This window comes from Bidens hawaiensis, unplaced genomic scaffold, assembly GCF_021521415.1.
Source record: "Bidens hawaiensis isolate Kalapana, Puna unplaced genomic scaffold, B.hawaiensis_p1.1 tig00040540_1, whole genome shotgun sequence".
Taxonomy (NCBI): domain Eukaryota; kingdom Viridiplantae; phylum Streptophyta; class Magnoliopsida; order Asterales; family Asteraceae; genus Bidens; species Bidens hawaiensis.
In genome coordinates, this window is record NW_027505664.1 from 143,297 (window position 1) to 160,316 (window position 17,020).

Genomic DNA, 17,020 nt, shown 5'->3' on the forward strand with positions numbered 1-17,020 from the left:
TCTTTTTTTCATTTAAACAATATTTATTTTACCTTCATTATTACATTTTTTTTCTCCCTCAATCACAATCATTTTTACAAATATTAAAAAATATAGAGTGTGAATGTTGTTTCTCTAAATTTACTCATGAGCATTATTTTTTCTCTCTCTATTTTAGTCACAAATTACAACCACTTATAACCAACTTAAATTAATAGTTGTAGTTTGTTACTCGATTGCCTTCGTTTTAATATAATTACTATTTTTCAGTTCAAATTGTTGTATATATATAATGTTTTAAATTAATGGTAATGAAGTTGTATTATTTTGACTTTTTTTAAAAAAAAATAAATAAATATTAGTATTATTTCCAAAGTAAAGTGTTTTGGACTTTTGGTTAAAAAATCAAAGAGTGACAAAAGTAATTTAGTAATAATTTTTTTTTTGTTACTTTATTGTAAAAGTTAAAAATAAAAATAGTAAAAATATTAAAAGTGGTGGTATAAATCTTATTCCAACCCAATGAATGACATCTTATTTCTTAATTAATTATTGTCAACTAACACAATCCAAATACACAAGGTATATATTTAGCCAAGCCACACACTTTTATTTAGAAGAAAAAAAATGATAAAAACACACGCACAATTAAGTGTTTAATAATGATAAGAAAACGATATTTAGCAATAGAACTTCATTTTAACATTTTAATATATTAAATCTAATAAATATATAACAAAACATCCATAAAAATTGTAACTTTTTACCAACATTATTTATAACTTTTTTTTTTGTCAAGAATAGTCAATAATTATATTAACAATAAACAAAATCGTATTACGAGCGTAAGTTTAAGTCTGATTAATGAATTACCTATACATGTTATAAAACAATTGGGGCTTAAGTTATTTAAATGTATAAAAAAAAGCCTAATTCCTTAAACATATAGACACTATAAAAAATTAATTAAAAACACAAATCATTTTTTATAAATAAAAATCACAAGTTTTAACAAACCCACCCAAACCAACAAACACACTCTTATTTTCTAATATAAATCAATACCAAAATTCTATTATATTCATTAACTTTTTTTTAATAGCGTTTGGATCCACCCTTAATACTTCAATATTTGAATGAGTCTCTTTGAGACGGGATGTCAACCGTTCATACTCATTTTGATGTTTTAGACCTGACTCACTCAAAAACATCATGAAGGATGAAACTCACCACTGTAGGAGAAACCCAGGTTTCAAACTCGAAACATCAACAATCTCAAACTTTAACAATCACTCTCATACCGTTAAACAGTGCGGTTACAAATTCATTAATTATCATCAAGAACTAACTTAGCTATCCAACTCAAAGCCACCCATTTCAAGAAAGTTACAATAAAAGACAAGTCTTCCTCCTCTTTTTCCTCCCACTCTTGTCTTTTCCTTTTATTATTATTATTATTATTATTATTATTATTATTATTATTATTATTATTATTTCTTCTTATTATTTTAGAACAAAGCCAATACTTCTTTTTATTTTCTCAAAAAGAAAAGGTCTAAACGCTTTTATTTTGCTTCTGAGAAAACAAAGACATACATACATACATACATGTGTATAACTATATAGTGTCTGTGTGTGTGTGTGTTAGCATAGGTGAGTGAGTATTATTAATATTATTGAAGAAGAAGAAGAAGATGGATATGGAGTCTTTGAAGATTCTTGAAGCTGATATACAACATGCCAATGCTCTGTAAGCTCTTTTCATTCTACTTTCTTTGATTCTTGATATGTTTTTTTTTTTGGTTTTTGATTATTTTTTGGTTTCCAAAAAAAGGGTTTTTGTGATTCTTGAAAATCTTGAAGGTTTTAGTGTAATTCTTGAGTTTTAAGTGTTAAAAAAGCTAGAAGCTTTAAGGGGTTTGAGTTTAAGCCTGTTTATGGCTTTATGCAGCTCATGTATAATTTTTTAACATTACTTTCTTTTGGTAAAAAAAGATGTTTTTAACTGCAGAAATCCAAAAATAAACACCAGGTGATTAAGCTAGGAATTACTAACTAGGTAGTGTCTTGAAATTGTAGTTAGTTTTCTTTATAAAAATTTTAGTTTTAAAAAATATGGGAAAATGACAGTCTATGGCCAAGAAACTTATAAAATTGTAGCATTTTTTTTAAGAATTTTAGTATAAATATTTTGTAGTTAGTTTTATGAGAAAATCCTGAAAGTAGCGATTTTTTCGGTCGATTATGGCTAAACACTACCCATGTGTAACCAATTTGTTTTTAGCTTTAAAAGACTAGTTATGTAAACTTGGAAATATATATTCATGTGTTTGGACTATAATATTTACAAACCTAATGTATGCTTTTAACAAGTTATGTGCTGATTCTGGCATTAAAGAAAATATATTAAAAATATAATTTTAAAATTTTTGTTCTATTTAATTTTTGTGTTAATAATCTTTGTATTTGCAGGGCAGCTGCAATTCCTAGAGCTAAAGAGGGTGCAAGATTTCAAATGAAACTAGTTTACAATGAACTAGCACCGCTTGTTATGTTCTTGCTTCAATGGATCGATTCCTCTTGCACTTGCTTATTGCCTCGATACCTCAATCTTGTTCATGTTCTTGTCTACAAGGTTTGTTCTTCATAACTTCCGTATCCAAATTCATTTGCACGGTTCAATAATATGTCCGTTTGAGTTGAATCCAGCTTCCACTGGTTTTCTGCCTTTAACCCTCTTTAGCAGGGTATTGGCGGGCCCGTGAGTTTTCTAGTAACGGGGTCTCATGGATACATAAAAATATCATCATACGATAATCTTGTGTTGTAGGTATACACGGATGGAAGACCGAAGATTTCTAGACATGGAAGGAAGGCAACAATAAGCGAATTTTACGGTTTGTTATTATATATTTACTACACTTTATGCATGTTTATACGTTATTGTTTATCCGTTATACTTGGTATTTCATGTTTAAGTAGAAGTGACGAATTTGACCCGTTTACATGCGTGAGCCGGCCAAAATGTATTTTTACTGCATAAAAAATTCTAAATAGTTTTAATGAATATTCCAATAATCATTTTAGTAATAGTGTTTTGTAAACATATTTATAGCATTAATATTTTGATTATTTTCTATTCCTTTTAGAAATAGACAAAAAGTGTGTTTTCGGGTTAACCCAACCCGATTTGAACCGGCCGGACTCTACTTTTAAAAGAAAATATATCTTTAAGAAAATGATAGTTACTATGGTTTAGAATATTTTTGCTGAAAATGTCATAAAGTTTCATTTTTTATTGCACACAACCTCCTAAAGAGTATTATTAAATATTCAGATTATTATTTTGATGATAGGGTTTTGTAAACATTTTTGGGACATTAATTTTTTATTCCTTTTAAAATAGACAAAGAGTGTTTTCGGGTCTACCGGATTTTTACCGACCCGATTTGATATGTACTGAAAATGACCCGTTTTGACCTACCAAGTCTGCTCGATGCGCCTATTTACCAACTCTTCTTTTAAAAAAAACTAATATACCTTTAAAAAAAATTTTGATAACTAACATTATGTTAGCAGAAAACAAAGAAAAGAACACTCCAATTTAAATTCCTTAGATTTCAAGTACTAATTACCATTTAAATATTTTTGATGAAAAATTCAAAAATATTATTTTTTTAAAAAAATATTTTCTGATTTATGCAGCTGTTATTGTCATCTTTGAAAAGACTACACCTTGACTTGGTGGAGCATGAATATCCCATGTTTGGTGGTTCAAAAGAAGAAAGCTCAAGTACAAAAAAACCAGAAAACACAATTGGTTTAAAATATCTCGATTTAGAAAGAGAAAACGAGTGCGGGATTTGCTTAGAATCGTGTACAAAGATCGTTTTGCCTAATTGCTGTCACGCAATGTGCATCAACTGCTATCGAGACTGGTATGTCACTAACATATGAAAACTAGTACATTAATATACGGGACAAAATGGTCGGGTCGACAATATAGGGTCAAAACATTTTAATTTTTTTATGGGATGAAATGGGTCGGGCTGTGTTGACGCGAAACACTTTTTTTTCACATAAATAATATTACGTCAGTGATAAATTTCAATAAAGTTACTAACATGTTATTTATTTATTTATTTATGTTTTTAGGAAGACAAGATCGTCATCTTGCCCGTTTTGTAGAGGTAACATAAAGAGAGTAAAATCGTGTGATTTATGGGTTTTGACATGTGATGATGAGGTCGTGGATGCTGAGCGGGTTGTTGACGAGGATTTGTTCCGTTTCTATCTATACATTAACAATCTCCCAAAAGATCACTCTGATGTGGTTTTCTTTATGTATTACGAATATTTAATGTAATGTAATGTAATGTAATGGGTATTCGGCTTAGAAAATGTAAGCGGAACGAGGAATACGATGACCCTTAAAATGTATATAGAGTCTAATTATATGGAATGTTATGTTAACACGATTCGGGTTACGTCAAAATCGGGCTTTTATTGTTTATTACATTAATATGGGATTATTAATATTTTTTTACACATAAGCGAACCACGTCATTAGAAAAGTATTGGGGTTAAACTTTAAGTTACTATGAGATTGCTGGAGAAAAATGTGTTCAAAGTTAGAACAGTTTGTAAACATTTCCCGAGTTCTAGTAAATCAAAGTTAAGATTATTAAAATTCAATTTTTCCTTTTTATTAAAACTGATTATCACATTTTTACAACAATAACTTGTTTGTTTTAGAGTGTTTGGGAATTGGGACCTTGGGTTATAAAAGTGGGTGGAATCATTGGGCCAGCATCTGGGCTGAAAGTCCATTGTTAACACTTAACAGTGAGTCAGTGACTACCACATGTCCACATCATCAATTTAGTGTCTTATCTATTAGACTATTATTAATTTAATGTAGGTTCAACATTATGGCTAGAGGAAAAATAAAAACTGAACTCGGAACCGAACCCAATAAAAAATATCTGGAATCAGTTTTATTATACCTGGATTTTTAATACCCGAACCCATACCCTACCCTACCCGTATGCATTTCAGTACCAAAACCCGTACCCGGAATCGGACCTGATTTGTACCCGGTAATACCCTAAAACACGAACCGGGTTTTACAAATACCCGGAATCGAGTTTTTCAAATACCCGATAATACCCGAAAAATACCCGGAAAAATAATCCTGAAAGGTGCAACCCCTTACAAAATCCAATATATAACCGAAAAATACCCGAAAAAGCCATAAAAACCCCGAAATAGGGTTTTTACAATACCCGGAAATAGGGTATTCAAATACTCATTTTTAGAATACCTGGTTCCATACCCGATCCGAACCCGATACATAGGGTATGATTTTTAGAGACTATACCTGAACCCGAACCCGACCCGGTTATTGCCAATATCCGATTTTATAATACCCGAACCCGATTTCATACCTGAATCCGAGTGTTTGAAAAACCCGATTTATACACCTCTAATTATGGCTATTGATTTGATTTTTGAAATGCATTTAAATTTATAAACAATTATAACATCTTTTTATCAATGACTCATATTATTCCTAGGAAAAGGTCAAAAACATATTATTTTCACTTCAAAATGTGTTTCTCTCTATCTTTAAACTGAATGGATAATTGACTTGTGACATTTTGATAATTTCTTTTAGTATAAAAATATAAATTCTTCTCAGCTATGGATTTGTGAAAACAAACTTATTTAATCTCACGTGACTGTTCAAATAGTAAGCAAACAAAGTATGTTTTCAATTTTATTCTTACTAAATTTAATAAAACTAATTAAAGCCTGTAATTTGAATACTACTTTCATTAGTTTTTTATTACAACTTTAAACACCCTGATTTATGTTATATCGTTGGTTAGGAGGGTATCTAACCAAACTCCAACTATTTGAAAATTCCTAAATTGGCCTCAACTAATTAAAAGCACATCGTAAACCTATTTTTTTTCTTCATTTCAGCTCGAGCTTACATAAAATCGTTAATTTACTTTTTTCTTTTCCTTTAAACTATAAAAAATGAAATTACATTTTCTCTCTCTCTTCTGAATGTTCTTCTCCATTTCTTTTCTCTTCTTAATTCCCTTTCTCAAATATTCTTAAGGGGGAAGAGAGCAGTTGTGTTCCCGAGTTTAATAAACGAAAGAAAAGAAAAAAAAGAGAATTATGAAGAAAAATAGAAAGATATAATTAACTTCTTGTTCCATATTACAAATAAAAAAATAAATTGTGGGGGTAAGGTACCGAGCACACCATACAAGTAACAAGTCAAAAGGAGGAACCCGCGGAAAGAGTACTGTCCGCGAGGGGACACAAGCCTACCGCTGAGGATACACTCGCAATAATAAGAAGCAATAAAGCACAACAGGAATACCACCATAGGCAGAACACGTGACGATGTACAAATAGAAATGGGAAAGCCCAGTACTTACACAGAAAGAAAGAATATCACTGGTCAGACTGTCCAATCAATCATAAAATGTCATTATGCTCAGCCATGAAAATATAAGCTTATAAATGTATCCCTTTTATAAGAAAATTTATGTAGCAAAATCCTTAAAATTTCCCAATTTTTTTTATCTCCATTTAAGAAAAAGAAGATATATATTTTTTTTGAAAGAAAAAAATTAATTAAAATAAAAAATCACAAGCAAAGCTTTATTTTCTTTGAAACAAGCAATTGGGTGTTCATGAGTGCCATGGATTGTATTTGTTGGTGTCCAACCAAATTACCATCTTCTCCCTATCTTCACTCCAAAGGTATATTTCATTCCAATTTTATTAATTCAAAGCTGTATTTCTATCTAACACCCAAATTTTGATCAAGAATTGAAGACATACACTGCTGACTGGTGTGTTTGTGTTTGCAATTTTGCATATTGAATTTATTTGACATGACACCAAAAACTAGGGGTGTAACCGTGTAAACAAGCCAATCTCGGCTCATTTAACTTATAGAGAGCTCGAGTTTAAGCAATTCGACTTTTCTAAAGCTCAAGCTCGGCTCATGAGTAGTTTTTGAAGCTGGATCCTTTTATTTAATATGTGTTATAGTTTTATCCGTATATATTATGTTATGAATTTTATCTTAAAATTTGTATATAATAATAATTAATAAATGTATATCAAATATATAAATAAAAATCAAATTAACAATAGGCTCGGTTAGGCTCGCAAGCCAGCTCTTGCTCAGGATAATTTAATAAACAAGCCTGTTTTTAGGCTCGGTTCATTTAAGCTCGGCCCGATTCGATTTTTTTTTGCGAGCCGATCTCTGGTTGGCTCATTTACGGACTTTTTGTGTGTGTATGGTTTCAGAGATAGAAGTAGAATGCTTGTGGAATCCCTATATTGGATGTTGTTCTTTGTAGTGAAGAAGGGTATACGTTTCACCAAATCACCAATATATCGACCATGAACTGCGTTTAGACCCGTCTGCACAAAACTGGGTTGATACTAGAACCGGTTGAAAGGCTAGCAAAATATATGCAAATGCTTAATACTTATAAACCACTTTATTCAAAACGTTTTGGTTTTTATTGTGACAAAATATAAAACTTTATTAATACTTAAGTGTGACCATCTAACATGTATGGATGCAATAGACCCTTGTGCAAAATGTTGTAAATTTGCATAACATCTTGTGTTTTTATTAGGTGGGAGGTATGAACGCGCATACTTTCAGCATGTTCGACCAAGATTATTGTTTATGGTATGCTTTCATATAGCTTATTCATAATGTTTTTATACATTATACTCTTATGTTAGTGCAAATTGTAATGTTTGACTATATACGTAGCTTTGTCTGCGTGTTTGACTAAGAGTCAAACGTCTCTAGTGTAATATTATAACGAAAAAAAATCAATTTTGCAGCGTTTTCATGCTGACATGAGGATATATGCAAGCAAAAGTGCACCTAAAAAGTTGAAAAAGTCAAAAGAATTACAAAAGGTTGTGAATCCACAACTGGCGGAAAGTTCACTAGATGAACAAAATGGAAGTTCAGATAAATCTGCATCAACTGATTCGGTTAATTATTTAGAGTCACGGGCTTCGGTTGCTATTGCTCCTAGAAGTTCTGTTATACAAGCTTGCACCTTGACTTCCGGTTTCATAGCTTTCGTGGGAGTAGTTATTCGACAGGTGAAATATTGATAGCAGAATTTACTTCTTCCTTTGTGAAAACTTCAGAAAAAGGATTTTATAAAAAATAAAACTGTGTTGCCTTTTTGCAGGGTTCTCATTTGGCATCATTACAAGGATGGCCTATAGCTGATTGCTCTTCTGAGATATCGTGTAAAGTATCTAAATTTCATTATATTACATGCTTAGAATTTTTAGATTAAAGAGTTGCAATAAACTTTGGGGCAAATGTGAAAAACCGTACGGGCTTTCGTTTACTTTACATATTAATTCCTGCGCTTTACTTTTGCACGATTACGTTCCTAAACTTACGATAATCAACGAAAAGGTCATTTTTATGAACTTTAAACCTTTATCATGCAAAAAACAAAAGGTATGTTTTTTGCATGATTACATCCCTTAAATTCAAACTTGAACGATAAACTCTTTGGATTCTATATTCAACACAAAATTTGCATGATTAAATCCCTTAAATTTAAACTTGTATGATAAACTCTTTGGATTCGATATTCAACATAAAAAATACATTTTCTGAAAAATAATGAAAATGTCATTATTTGCATGATTAAGTACACATTTTCAGCAATTGTGCCCTTAGTTTTTATAAGTTTAGGGGCTTAATTATGCAAAAACGACAACGTATTTGTTAGAAATAAACCGATGACTTTTTTGTTGAGTTTGTGCACGTTACGAGATTTATTCGTAGTAAACTAAAGTCCAGGGAGGCAGGGACTTATTTGCAAATTCAGCAAAAGTTCATATGATCTTTGAACGTGGGTCCTGTTTACGTTTGAAACAGAAACGGGACCCACAAAACAGACTATATAAAAAATATTAAAAACGCAAACTTATTAATCAAAAGCACTTTTGTGATTACAGTTAATTTTGAGATTTGGCATCTGCAACTGATAGCGGGATTAGTCATACTCATATCGTCTTCTCGGTTATTATTACTGAAAACATGGTCTGATTTTGCTGAGTCTAGTGAGGCATCCAATCAACAGGTTCTTTGTAAACATTGACTCTGATATTAGAAGTGACAAAATGGACGGGGTGGGTGACGGGCCAAGATTGAGTAATACTTTTAACGGGTCAAAACGGTTTGGGTTGACCCGAGACGCATTTCCGTCCCTGTGGTTTGTCCAAATTTTCCATTTCAGTCCAAAAGTTTAAAATTTGTTATTTTCGTCGCTAAGGTTTCATTTTTATTGCAATTTTTGTCCTATTTGTTAACATATTTTGGTTTGAAATAGCATATTTTAACAAACCACAGGGACGGAAATCGCAATGAGAACGAAACCTTATGGACAAAAATTACAATGTAAATGAAACCTTAAAGACAATATAGCAAATTTTAAACTTTTGGACTGAATTGCCAATTTAAACAAACCATTTGAACAAAAACTGCAGTTCTCTCAATAATTTGTGTATCTTACTAAATTCAATATTTTAATATTAATCTAAGTTTGTGAATAAAAAGTTTTAAAAGGTTTTATGAATTAAAAGTGTGACAATTGTTGAAAAAACTTACATATAAGTCCTTGGACTTTATTTTTGCATGATTAACCCCCTAAACTTTTGAAACGAAACTTAACTACGTCTTTTTACATGAAATAAAGGACTATAATAATGCAAAAGAAGAAGTATATTTTTTTGTTAAAAATAAAGTCTAAGGGCCTTACCATTAAGTTTAAGAAGTTAAGGGATTAATCATGCAAATTTATAATGGCTCGGCCCGTTTTCTTTTAAGCTAAATGTTTGACTCGTTGGATAGAACATGACCCGAATCAAGCTATCCACAAGTGATAGGCCGAAACTGCTACCTCTACAAATTGATTTTGTTGTATATTTATGCAGGTCTTAACCTCACTCGAGCCGCTAGATTATGCAATTGTGGCATTTCTTCCCGGCATTAGTGAGGTTAGAGTAGTATAGAAAGTTGAATTTTATTCGTCTACATCATTTATCTCCGTGCGTTATATTGTGGGGCCCGTTCCGATTCTTCTTACTCTAAGTTAGTGGGAACCACACACAAATCTTTATTTCTCTGTGTTATGGGTATGTTTGGAACGTAGCTTAAAGATCTTAAACTTTTGTTACAAAAATAAGCTCCTGGAAAATTACCCAAATACCCTTTCACGATAATCATGTACCTAGCATAGTATCCGCGCTTCATATTTTTGTGTCATTTTACTACACCTAATTTTTCCAAATGTACCCTTTGTAAAATAATTTGAAAATAAAGTATTTTTGTGTGTATAGGAACTTCTTTTCCGTGGTGCATTGCTTCCGCTATTTGGAACCAACTTGATAAGTGCTAGCGCGGTTGCTGCCATATTTGGGATTTTACATTTAGGAAGCGGTCGCAAGTTCTCGTTTGCAATCTGGTATAATTTTTTTTTTTATTTTTCTGTAAATTACACTTTTGGCTATACGTAAAATGACCAAAATGCCCTCAAACGGTTATAGTTTAAACAAACTTTGCCAATATTTCCATTTGAGGTGATGAACTTTTTTGTAATGTTTTTTAGTAACCAAGTTCTAAAATGTGTTGTTTAACGTTACTATATTATTGCAGGGCGACATTCGTTGGACTTGCTTATGGTTATGCAACAATCTTATCATCTAGCCTTATTGTGCCTATGGCTTCTCATGGAATTAATAATTTGATAGGAGGTATTATATGGCGCATTACGCGCCCCAACTACGAAACAACAGATGTACAATGAGTGTAAATGTATGAGAAATTCACAAATTGTAATATTACTTGTCTATATGTTCGTCAGAATTCAATGAAATTGGAATCTGATTTTTATTCTGTCCAGGCTTATTTCCCACCACCAGGGTTGTTTCCGAGAATCCCTGAAAAATCCAGGGCCTGGGGTGAGTATAAAAAATTGGCCCCTAAAATATATTTCAAAACTAAATAAATTAAAAATACTAAATGTTTCGGATTGGTGCATGAGGATCTTGCATGCGTGAGTTTGAGACGGACTTGGGCCTGATGTATTCATTCTTTGTATTCTTACTTTGTATTACACAATAGTCTGTTTTCCGACTTGAACTCGTAACCTTTAGGTCATATGACAACAATCTTACTGTTGTTCCTACGTTCACCCCGAAAGTAAGAATTTATGAACTTTTCAGATATATATTGAAACTAGTTTAAAGATTGTTAAAGCAACCATATGTATATAACCATATACGATTTCTTTTCATAGGCAGTCATATTGAAACTATGTTACAACCCAATCAAATGCATATGAACTAAATCATAGCAATTGTGTTGTAACCCAATCTATCGAAATTTTAGGAGTCTGGTGTGTCATGGTATGAGGTGGTGGATCGTGACGGAGTCAATGGTGTCCGACTTTCACATGGCTAACAAGAACACAAGGTAGTTATAAACTTTATTTAAAACCGAGCTTTTATAATACATAACCTATTAGACCATAGTGACATTAGTATTAGTTTAGAGACTAACATGTAATTTAGTGTTGTATATAAACACTATAACCTTAAATCTCAACATCAGTACAATAAAATAAACATTTCTTTCTATGAATTATTAATTTGACTAAAGTCCACTAGTCTCATACAATAATGCTAATTAACACATTTTTTTCATCATCCATCCTTTTTACTCAAAGTTCTTAACAATCTAATTTCCATTTTTTAGAGCGTTGCTTCACTCTGACCAGATCATGTTGTCTTAACTGAACCACGATGACTTTAGAGTTTGGCTTGGGTGCTCCCCCAGGAAACCATACCGGCGGTTGCCACTTGACAATCGTTGTGCCACTACAAGAGCAGAACTCTCTGGCGTAACACACGGTGGAAATAAAACCTAGGTGGGCTCAGGATTCGAATTGACAACCTCACAAGACCCAACTCAAATTAAGAGCAGAACTCTCTGGCGTAACACACGGTGGAAAGAAAACCTGGGTGGGCTCAGGATTCGAATTGACAACATCGCAAGACCCAGCTCAAATTATTCATTACTAATATCCATATCCACCAGAAATGACACAAAGTAAGAATCGAACTTGAGTTTCCATTGGAAAAACCCAAACCTTTCTACCAGTAGGCCACAAAATTTTATTTTATTTTATTTTTTGTAATTGGTAATTTATACTAATAATTATATGTATTTAAATTGTGACAAACACGTATTTTTCAATTCAATTTATTTGTTATGAAAAAAGAAGGCACTAAATAATTTCATTCTTACATAAAAATTAAATATGATATTATGATAGTAACAACAAAGCACCACATTTATCTCATATATTTAAAACACGATAAATATATAATAATTTAAATATATTTCTGATTTTATTATTAAAAGTTGAAATATTTAATAACTTAAACTAATAAATATAAGATTTGAATCGGTTATAGTTGTATACTAATCACAATTCCAATTCATATTATGTGTTCACCCTTTTTGCACGGATTGTATGATCAAATACATCCAAGTGAAACTCGAAAACAATGTGTCCAAAATAAAATGTCCCGCTACAACATGCAAACATTCTCTTGAACCTTTATCATGTCGTCCCAAAATACCACACAAATTGTTTAACAAATGGTGTGACGTGTTATGTAATTCGACGGTGTTAGGAGTTAACAGGGTTTACTGCCCAAACCGAGAGTGCTCAGAGTTGATTTTGAACAATTGCATGAAACCTTTTTGTTACATGTGTAAAGTTCCATGGCATGTTGGTTCTATTTGCGAGGAGAACATGGACGAAAACGACGTTGCGTTTGATGTTCTTTACACGAAGAATAATTGGAGGATGTGTCCTAGGTGTGGACATTGTATAGAACATATTGGTGGTTGCAACATTATTCATTGCAGGTTAGTTTTAATTTTCTAAATTTTTAATAAAGTGAACTGCGGGTTTTTTTCATGTGGTTTGTCCAAATATGTGATTTTAGTCCAATAGTTTCAAATTTATAATTTTCGTCCCTGTGGTTTCATTTCACTTGCAATTAAACCCAACCCCACTGACCCCGTTAAGTATGTTCGTTAAACCCATCAACCGCCCCTCACGTGAGGGGCAGTTTTGTCCTTTTCTCCCCAAATACACCCCAACCCTAATTCGGAAGCCCCCACACGAGAGGGCTGGGGTTGTATTTGGGGGGGGGGGGACAAAACTGCCCCTCACGTGAGGGGCACACTGATGGGGTTTAACGATCAGACTTAACGGCGTTAGTGTGGTTTGTTTAATTGTAAGTGAAATGAAACCGCATGGACGAAAATCGCAAAATTGAAACTATTAGACTAAAACTGCAGATTTGGACAAATGATAGGACGAAACCGCAGTTTACTCTTTAATAATTAATGTAGCTATATTATTAAATCATATATCTACTATGTGCAGATCTGGATGTTTTTTTGCTACAAGTGTAGAAAAGAGTCAAGATACATGTGTGTCAACCATGGGCAGCAAGAAGCAAACATATTCATGATTATAGGTCTTTTGAGTGTTGCACTATGTATATTAGGACTAATATGTGGCTGGTAAACAATATCCGTCAACCTGTTTGACACGTTTCATTATTAGCCACATTTCTATTTTACCAATTCTACTTGTTAAATCGTCACCGGTTGAGACATTGTTAGGAGCATATTATGTGATGGAAAGTGTAAGATTTTATTATGGGAGAATTACCAAAATAGTCTTTTAGAAGAGAGAGAAATCCAAAATAGTCCAAAGCATATTCCCTTCTCAAAATAGTCATTGGAAATCTGTCTCCTACGTGAAATTGGTATTCGTGACGTGAGATTTGGTTGACCAGTCACAAAATGACACGTGTAAAGTTAACGATAAAGTTTCATCCAAATCTGTCTCGGCTGATATTTTTGTGTTAATTCGATGGTTTTTTGATGAAATTTATCTGTTTTTGCATAAAAAGAATAGATGTTAGAAAAAGATAAATTTATCCACCCACCACCATCATCCACCACCCACCGTCATCATCCACCACCACCACCACCCACTGCCCACCGCCATCATCCACCACCACCACCCACCGCCATCATCAACCACCACCACCCACCGCCATCATCCACCACCACCACCCACCACATTCTTAACACTTGCCATATTTTGAAAACTTTTATAAAAATCATCTAAGGAGATTAAATTCGTTGGAAATTATCGTTTTTTTTTTTAACTTTTTTGAAAATCATCTAACAAGACTAAATTCATTGGAAAAGTATCGTCGTTTTTGCAACATTTTTGAAATTTCTCGTAGGAGAAGAAATTCACCTGAAATGCGTCGGACGCGATAAATTTCAAAATACCGCGGAAACCGATGACTTTTGAAACCTCACGTGGCGGACAACTTTCATTCCAAAACAATGGTTTTTCAGAAGACGATTTTGACTACAAAAATATCGGCCGAGACAAATTTGGGTGAAACTTTATCGTTAACTTTACACGTGCCATTCTGTGACTAGTCAACCAAATCTCACGTCACAAATACCAATTTCACGTAGGAGACAGATTTTCAAGGACTATTTTGGGAAGGGAACATGTTTTGGACTATTTTGGATTTCTTTCTCTTGTAAAGGACTATTTTGGGAATTCTCCCTTTTATCATGTGTCTTGAGTTTCAAATTAAACACTCTTGGTAAAATAAATCACCAAACTTAGAAGAAGTTATATCAAGAATGGGCAAAAAAATATTATTGTTAAAATAGACGTGTGTGAATTATAAGATTTTAAGTAAGTGCTAAATATGCAAAGTATGTATTCTGATATGAAAACAAATTTTAGAACATAAATAACATAACACCAAATCACAAAAATGATAAAATGGCAAGAAGAGTTCAAATAGAATTATATGATAAAAAATCAATATATAAAAAAGAAATTAATATATTTTTATCATGAAACTAGTGGCGTAATTTGATAAAACCGAGCAAGCAACGTGCCACCTAATCGTTTACTTTCAGTTTCAAAACTACGAGAGTGTATATGTAGGGGTGTTCGGCATGCAAATACTACGCCGAGTACCACAACAATCCAATCATATTCCAACCTGAAACCAGTATTGATCAGGTAGTAATAACGGAACTCACCAAACCAAATTAGTTGGGTGATGCCGAGAACCCAAATGAAACCAAACTTGGTCGAAACCAGTATTGTAAATGGCTATATCCATTTACAATCTCACATTATAAAATTAATTTCTCTCTCCACAATCTACATAATTTAACACATCCCAATCTTATACTCTCATTAACAACCCAATCTCATCTTTTTTTTTATTAAAAACATACAAATTATAATTAGTTTTGATTAACTATATAAATATAATTACGTAATTATATTTTTTTTAAAATATATTATTTGATTAAAAACTTTATATATATATATATATTTTTTAATCAAAAACATTTTATAAAATAGATAAAAATAATTTACAATCGTAGCATGAAATTCAAAATTATAGATATTAATGATACAAAACTATATACTTATTCAATTGGATAAAATTTTAATTTTATTTAAAACATACGATTTTTTAAACGAACTCCATCTTTAACGAAATTTATACCGGAATGTTCATAAAATAAAACTAAGTAAGACTATGTTTTTTATATTTTTTTTTAAAGTTAAATATAATAAGTTATAAAACAAAAACCAAAATATATATATAATATTTGGTGAGAATAAAAAAGATAAAAGAAAATAAAATTGCATCCACTCACATTATGACATGTGGCCACAAGTTGGCCAAATTCGAGATTGCAATCTCGTTTGAGCCACCCGAACCGATCGGTGAATTAAAGCCATTTTTTCTTTTTTTTTTAAAAAAAATTGGGGGTTTGCAATCTTGGATTGCCAATGGGAATAACCTTACATGTTTTGAGATTTTTACGGTTCGGTAATGGTTGGATTTTCATGGTTTGGTGTAGGGGTGTAAACGAGTCAAGTCCTAGCTTGTTTAGGCTCGAGCCCGGCTCGTAAGTTATTTTTCAAACATGAGCTCCGCTCGGGCTTGATTCTTTTTTCTTTGTAATTTATTAATATTTATACCTATATTTAACATATTTTTTAATTATCATTTTTTATGTACAACATATAACATAATACAAACTATTCACTTATTCTTATCACATATAGTAAGAATTATCATAAGAATATATATTTAATATATCAAATAAAAAATAGGTAAGTAAAAGGTTTATCTAGGCTCGTTAAAACTAAGCTCTATTCAAGCTTTTAAGAAGCTGATGATTCGGCTCATCTACACCCCTAGTTTAGTGGTTTATTGATCGGGCCAAATGTTTGAAACTTCAAAACGGTCATATAAACCAAACCACTCTAGTGGTTTATTTAGTATTTAGCTTTTCTCATTTTTGAACAGTGTAGTTATGTGCATGCATAATAATCATAAACTTATTTCACTCACAAATAATCAGATGTTAAAACAGGCTAATCGGTTCAAAAGATTTGAAATTTTAAACTATTTTACAGGTCCCGTTATACGTTGCAACAAAAATGGCATCAATCAAGACGTCATCGTTTTTTTGTATCATCTGCAACAGGATATGCAAAAGCTAGGTTGAGGTTGTTAGGGTACGAGCCAAGGTGCACGCCTTACTGGCCCCACTCGCTCATTTGGGGCTTACTTTACTTGTTGCCCGAATATGTAGTCGACACGGCGTTACCGTTTCTGTCTTAAAATTAGAAAGAGGTGACAACTTAAGGATTATAGGAAGAAAGAGTGACGATGATTTTTCATATTTGTGTTCTGTTTTATTTTATTTATTCATTTATTTCTTTTTGAAATTTTAGCAGAAAATGCAGTTTATGTGCAATTTAAGCTTGTTGAATGAATGAATGAGCCTGGA

General features: G+C 32.1%; 2 protein-coding genes across 2 annotated transcripts; both read left to right on the plus strand.

Annotated features, from left to right (window-relative positions):
• Positions 1–1,466: 1,466 nt before the first annotated feature.
• LOC143614583 (E3 ubiquitin-protein ligase AIRP2-like) lies at positions 1,467–4,463 on the plus strand. Its single transcript, XM_077087978.1, has 5 exons — positions 1,467–1,729; positions 2,452–2,614; positions 2,810–3,016; positions 3,685–3,917; positions 4,135–4,463. Exons 1-5 carry the CDS (start codon positions 1,674–1,676, stop codon positions 4,343–4,345), a joined length of 870 nt encoding a protein of 289 aa, XP_076944093.1. The 5' UTR covers positions 1,467–1,673; the 3' UTR covers positions 4,346–4,463.
• A 2,253-nt stretch (positions 4,464–6,716) lies between these two features.
• Positions 6,717–10,934, plus strand: LOC143614586 (uncharacterized). Its single transcript, XM_077087982.1, has 8 exons — positions 6,717–6,765; positions 7,662–7,717; positions 7,879–8,148; positions 8,241–8,301; positions 9,028–9,152; positions 10,006–10,068; positions 10,411–10,535; positions 10,727–10,934. Exons 2-8 carry the CDS (start codon positions 7,715–7,717, stop codon positions 10,875–10,877), a joined length of 798 nt encoding a protein of 265 aa, XP_076944097.1. The 5' UTR covers positions 6,717–6,765; positions 7,662–7,714; the 3' UTR covers positions 10,878–10,934.
• The last annotated feature ends 6,086 nt before the right edge of the window (positions 10,935–17,020 follow it).

Excerpts from the sequence above, each read along its gene's own strand:
- LOC143614583 (XM_077087978.1), top strand. The coding sequence starts at position 1,674 with ATGGATATGGAGTCTTTGAAGATTCTTGAAGCTGATATACAACATGCC. Across the intron at positions 2,615-2,809 it reads TTCATGTTCTTGTCTACAAG|GTATACACGGATGGAAGACC; the intron begins GTTTGTTCTTCA and ends CTTGTGTTGTAG. Across the intron at positions 3,017-3,684 it reads GGCCAAAATGTATTTTTACT|CTGTTATTGTCATCTTTGAA; the intron begins GCATAAAAAATT and ends TGATTTATGCAG.
- LOC143614586 (XM_077087982.1), top strand. Across the intron at positions 9,153-10,005 it reads GTGAGGCATCCAATCAACAG|GTCTTAACCTCACTCGAGCC; the intron begins GTTCTTTGTAAA and ends ATATTTATGCAG. Across the intron at positions 10,069-10,410 it reads TTCTTCCCGGCATTAGTGAG|GAACTTCTTTTCCGTGGTGC; the intron begins GTTAGAGTAGTA and ends TTGTGTGTATAG.